Below are 6,375 nucleotides of genomic sequence, written 5' to 3'. Positions count from 1 at the left end.
GCCAAAAGAAGTTTTCCATCGCTTAGTATCTGAAACACATCAAATGTACGGTCACATTGGGGCTAAAAAAGTTTGGAAAATAATTGATGAAGATTTTACTTACCCAAAAATGTACCATTCTGTAAGACAGATTCTCTCTTTTTGTGATTCTTGTCAAAGGAATAAAGTTCCAAATCAACACTCGTATGCCGCACAGCAAAATATCATTCCAGAAGGACCTGGAGATATTGTGTCAATCGATTTTTTCGGTCCTTTGCCAGCCTCTCAGGGCGGAATGAAACACATTCTTGTTACAATCGATGCCTTTTCCAAATTTGTAGTTTTATATCCATTAAAAGTCGCAACTGCTCCAGCGACAATAAACAAAATTTTTAATCATTACATTCCAGAGTACGGCAAACCAAGAAAATTACAATTTGACCACGGTACTCAGTTCACGTCGCGATTATGGCTCAGTAAATTAGCAAGTGAGGGTATTCAACCTGTTTTCTCGTCAATCAGACATCCTCAGGGGAACATCGTGGAAAGAGTAAATCGCGAAATCGGTAGATTCTTTAGAACATTCTTAACAGACAAACACACCGATTGGGTAAAATGGGTCAAAGTAATAGAAGACTGTATGAACGAAACGTATCATGAGACAACCGAAATGACTCCACTTGAAATTCAGAAAAATCAAAAACCTCAAAGAATCTGGAAAAATTGGTTAAAAATCGATAAAAACGAAAATTTAGATAATGAACAAGAAATTGATGCCAGATTAATGCTTGCAAGAAGTCGAATAGAAAGAAAAGGCCGAAAGAGAGCCGAAAAATTTGATCAAAAACATAAATTGGTTCAATTTCAAGTAGATGATTTAGTTCTCGCGAAAGCTTGCAATGTTAGTGATCCAATCAACAAAAAAATGGCAAAATTTTTCTCAATTTATGAGGGGCCGTATAGAATCAAAAAACAGATAGCAGCCGCGACTTATATTTTAGAAAATCCCGAAAACGGTATTGAAAGAGGCATGTACCATGCTGCAAACTTGAAAAAATACAAAAATGAAGCCGAAAACGACAACAACAATCAGGATTTGGAAGATCAATGAAAACGAATAAACTACCTTTTATTTACAAAAGAATAACAAACAAATTCGATAAAAAGTAAAAATTTTTATTATCAAATAATAATTAATTCAATAGAATCGAAATTACGATTATCTCTCCTTACATGGCTATTTTGAGCTCAAATCGCTATCAATTTTATAGAAAACACGAAAATCACAAGAAAAAAATTATAAAAGCGAAAATAAAAGAAAAAAATTTAATGATAAATCAAAAATCTTATTTTTTGTTAAAATCTGTTTAAAAGACATTTGCAGTGGTCGAAAAACATTTTTTGTTTAAACATTTTTTTTTATAAGTTGAGAAACTCCGCTTCCGAAGCCAAGAAAATGAATTAATGAAATACTGAAAAATAACTAAAAAGATTTTGCTCAAAATACTCTCGATAGTTTGGGAATTATATAAGACAATTAATGACGTTATTTATTCAATTTGGGAAAAAGATTTTCTAAGAGAAAAATCGGAAAAACAGTAAAAATAATCATAATAGCAAAATTCACCTTGTTGTACAAATTTTACGAGAAAACAATAAGGAAGAATCAATCTCATGAGGAAAATCCGAGAAGTCTATGAAAAGTTTCAAAAGTCAAAAATCTGACAGAAAATCATCCTATTTTTACGTTTATTTACTGAAAACATGCATAATTATAGTTAAAACATTCAATACTATCAAAAGAAACTTTTATTAAATAAGAATTATCAATCAGAACAAGAAAAATCGAAGTTTGATACATTTGGCCAAAAGTTAGTGAAATGTAGTTCCCATGTTCGCCACTGTCGCTGGCGTCGGCTAGGATTCTCGTATTTTACATGCGAGTCTACCCATCTAGGGAAAAATTGCATACCCCTTTCAAAAAAAATTCGAACGAAGCGTTTTTTCAAGCAGGAGCGATTTTTCGGACGAACAAAACGGAAAATAAACGAAATAAGGTAACGATTTGCTGTAAAAAAGTTGTAGAAAACATTAAATTAAATAAGTAAAAGTAGTTTGAACGAAAATTGTACGATTTTATAGCAGAATATGGATGTTTCAACACAAACGGTCGACATGGCCGAAAAGAAGCATTTTACCATGCAAACTGGTGAGAGTGGATTTTGGGAGAAATTTGACGAATCCCCACCAATGAGAGAAGTCGAAAAATTCAAATTAAAGGTCGAAACAGTGAAGGGATCAAAAAGGCCGAAACAATCTACGAAAACACAAACACCACAGCCTAAGGACAAGGCTACGCAGGTGTTCATCTGGCGACTGATGCCAATTGATGTGGACCGAAGATCAAATCGGCAAGCCGTCGAACAATTTATCCAAAAATTTACGAAATATGAGAGAATTGGGGAAGAATTTGCTGTACCGGATATTCTTTCGCCTATCCGAGACGCCCCAGAAGAAGAAAATTTCAAAATGCCGGTAAGCACCGAGGAGTGGAGCAGGAACAAAAGGGAAGCCGAGAAAAAGGAAAGGGAAAGGTACAGAGAAGAAATCGCAAAAAATGGAAAAGAGTGGACTGGATGGAAAATTGGAGAATTTCATTGGGAGGACAAAAACGAAGAAAATAAAGGATCAAGAGAAAATGACAAAGAGAATCAGGAAAAAGATAAGATCGAACAAAAACCACAAGAATACGAAGAGCGAAACGAGACTCAAAAACAAACACGAAAAAGGAAAAGAACCGGCAAAGACGCGATTGAAAGGGAAAGGCGGGAGAACATCGAAACGAAAAGAAAAGAGAAAAAAGGCGTGACAATCAAGAGCTGTGACTTGGCAACGCTAGACGGCAATAACTGGTTGAACGACGAGGTTATAAATGAATATCTCAATTTGATAGTTAGGGGGAGCCCGGAAACCTTTGCTTTTACCACTTTTTTCTTTTCTAAACTACTATCGGGAGGGTTTTCCTCGGTCCAACGATGGACAAAGAAAACAAACATTTTTCAATTTAAATTGATTCTCGTGCCAATGCATATGGGAGCACATTGGTGCCTTACGATTGTAGATTTTGTAACTAAGCAGATCAAATACTTTGATAGTCTGTTGGGTGATAAAGTCGAGTACGTCACAATTATTTTTAATTATTTGATCAAAGAGGCAGAAGTCAAACAACAGAAATCCTTCCTTCCCCAGGAGTGGACGGTAATAATAAGAAAGAATATTCCGAGACAATCCAATAATTTTGATTGTGGGGTGTTTGTCTGCTCTTTTGCCGAGTATGAGGCCGCAGGGCGGGAAATCGACTTTTGTCAAAAAGACATGGCAGCCATAAGACAAAAAATAAAAAGATCCTTAATCCAAGGAAAATTAGAATAAGGATTTCGAACAGTTCTTTTTAACAAATTTATTTATTACTGTTACAACAAATACAAACTTTTATAATTGTTATTATTTCTTATGAATCAAAATAAACCCAATGAAACGAATTATTGTTTAAACAAACCAAACAATTCAATAAATATCGTTGTTTCTATTTTTGTTAAACTCAAAATTTCCGGTGTTTTTCTTTCTTTCTGCGTTACCTGAAAATAAAAAAGGGGATTATTATTATTATTATTAAAATTACGATAAAACATAAAAAGCGATACTTACCTGAAATTTCCACCTGAACCTAAAAAACAAATTTTATTTTAATGAAAAAGGGAGAAATTATACTTACCTCGCTACCTGAAAAAACAAAAAGAAAAAAAAAAAAAAATATAAAGGGAAACATTTAAGGGAAAAATAAGAGGGCAGTACTCAAAAGTAGGAGTAGGGGTAAAATTATCGTTCCCCTATCCCCCAAACCATCAACTCGACTCATCACGGGCCACCAGAGGGCAGCACCACCGAGCGAGGAGTGGGGGACGCCGGAGCAGTATAAAAGCAGCCGAGCGGAGCAGAGTTTTTCAGTCTACATCGAGACGAGCTACAAGCAACACCTCGAGTCGAACCTTCTATCAGCTCACACCCAATTGCCAAAACTATCTCAAAATGAGAATCGAACAAGTTATTCCGGGAGTTCCAACACCTTCTCCATGGCCAGCGACTTGGGAGGGCGTTCATGACGTCAAGATCTTGGAATTTCTTAATCCAACCAACTTTTCGTATACAACTCCTTCAAAACTTGAAGAGCTGCGTATTTTCGAAGAAAAATTATTCATCGAACTCACAAACAGAAGACACGATCAAAGGGTGTCTCTAAAAACAGATCGAATGTACGCTGTTATAAATGGTGACCGTGCCTGTCGTGGGAGATTGACCAACGTCGAGGATGAAGAAGCTACCTTGATGCTAATTGACCGAGGGATGACGCTCATGCATCCCGTTGATGAACTTCATAATTTACCACATCAATATGCCAGCGTGCCACCTTTCTGTACAAAGGCATACATCACCAACATTAAACCGTACATTGGGGATCGATGGGATATGGTTTGCAGCCTTCACTATCAACGAAAGCTAGTCAATCAAAGGGCAAAAGTCAACATCCTCAGGGATCATCCAACCCTGGATGGACATGAGGTCGATCTTTTTATCACTCCACACTACGTCAACCTGCGGGAAAGCCTCATTCAACGTGGATACGCTACAGAAGGCGAATATGCATTCTCGCTTCGAGATGACATCAAATGTGCAACACCAGAAGAAATACAGAGACTGGTAAATGGAGAACAACGGCAGGAACCTTTCGATCCAATCGAGGCTGAGCTGAGGCAATTAGAACATCTGCAATTTATGGACTTGGAGGAAGAGCAGGAGAGAGAGGTCGATTTTTGGAGCGACTAATCACCATCGAGAAACTCCGCTGAAAAACAACATCGCTGTCATCAAGAGCCAAAACGAAAAACATCAAGGTCATCGAGCCTGCAAAACTGCAAATCATCATCATCATCTTCAGAAGATCATCGCCCTGTCCTCCCACTATCCCAAATCAAATTTCATTTTTTTTATTATTTTCTGTTGAGAACAAAAATCAATTTAGAGTCTCAAAATTTCTTTTTGTTCTGGGGGGCGTTGAAGCGAAACACCGACTCGAGAACTTTATTTCAACGACATGGCACGCACGAGTGTTTACACCGGCGGCCATGTTGAAAAACTGTCACTTCGCGAAGCGGCGCTCGGGAAGCGAGGCGCTCGGCGCTGCCAACTCAATTTCGATTCCACAAAATTCCCTAGATTCGTGAAATTCTTTATTTTACTCAATTTCAATTAAATAAACTCTTTCTTATTGAAAATAATGATGCGGATTGTTAAAGAAACGTATTGTGGACAATTTGGTGAAAATTTCAGATTAAAATTATTTAAAAACTTAAGAAAACTTTTCTTTGAAAGATCGAGCGTGCACAATGCGCATGCGCGATGACCTACTTTCACAGGCACGTGCAATAGACGCAGTCACGAGCAAATAATTAATTAAAATGAAATAAAAATGTTATTGTTTAGAAATTTGTTAGAAATCATAGCAAAATAATTGAAAAAGATACGAATTGTGCATAAAAACAATAAAAATTGAGTTTATTAAATTTCATTAAATTCTCGCACATGCGCAGTGTGACTGCAGCTCGACTCGGCCAATTGGGACCCACGCGGGGGAGTTAGCGCACCAATCAGAGAATTTAGAGGAGGAGTCCCTGGTTCAAGATTAAATCACTGAGCGAATCATGAAACGGGACAAAGTCCATCGTATTATTATTATTATTTCCTTTGTTTGAGAGGGTATAAAAACCCGAGCGCGGAAGCTCAAGGGGCTAGTCTCGTCTCGAATCTCGCCACGCTAAGAGCCAGTCACGTCTCGAATCCCTGAGAGCTCGACTCGCATGCCAAAACAAAAAGCCAGTCTTGCCTCCGGATCTCGCCGCGTGAACTCGCCATAAAATCGAGAATAAAGAAACATAGAATTTTCACTCATTTCAAAAATAGCTCTAAAAACAAAGAGTAAAATAACATCGCTATTATCCCACTCAGAGTTCAAACAGAATAACACCTTTCCTCTCTCACGCTAAGAGGGCCGGGTTCATTCGATTTCGTTTGAACTCAAGATTCTTAGGTGAGAGTTTCCGATCTATCCAGGAGGGCCGGGACAGTTCGATTCCGTTCTGTCTCAAGATTCCTGGTAGATTTCCAATCCTTTTTCTATCCAAGAGGGCCGTGGCCGTTCGATTTCGTTCGGTCACAAGATTCTTGGGTAGGACTCCTACCTTTCCACGCCAGAGGGGCCGGGACAGTTCGGTTTCGTTCTGTCTCAAGAACTCTGGGTGGATTCTTTTCCATCAATGAGTTATTGTTTTCTGAGTGGTG

At 37.8% G+C, this 6,375-nt stretch overlaps 1 protein-coding gene across 1 annotated transcript; it reads left to right on the top strand.

Annotated features, from left to right (window-relative positions):
- Window positions 1–2,127: 2,127 nt before the first annotated feature.
- LOC122406360 (sentrin-specific protease 1-like) lies at window positions 2,128–3,411 on the top strand. The gene has a single exon (XM_043411759.1). It carries the CDS (start codon window positions 2,128–2,130, stop codon window positions 3,409–3,411), a length of 1,284 nt encoding a protein of 427 aa, XP_043267694.1.
- The last annotated feature ends 2,964 nt before the right edge of the window (window positions 3,412–6,375 follow it).

The sequence above is a fragment of the Venturia canescens genome, chromosome 2 (genome assembly GCF_019457755.1).
Source record: "Venturia canescens isolate UGA chromosome 2, ASM1945775v1, whole genome shotgun sequence".
Lineage (NCBI taxonomy): Eukaryota > Metazoa > Arthropoda > Insecta > Hymenoptera > Ichneumonidae > Venturia > Venturia canescens.
This window is presented reverse-complemented; position numbering and strand designations above follow the sequence as displayed.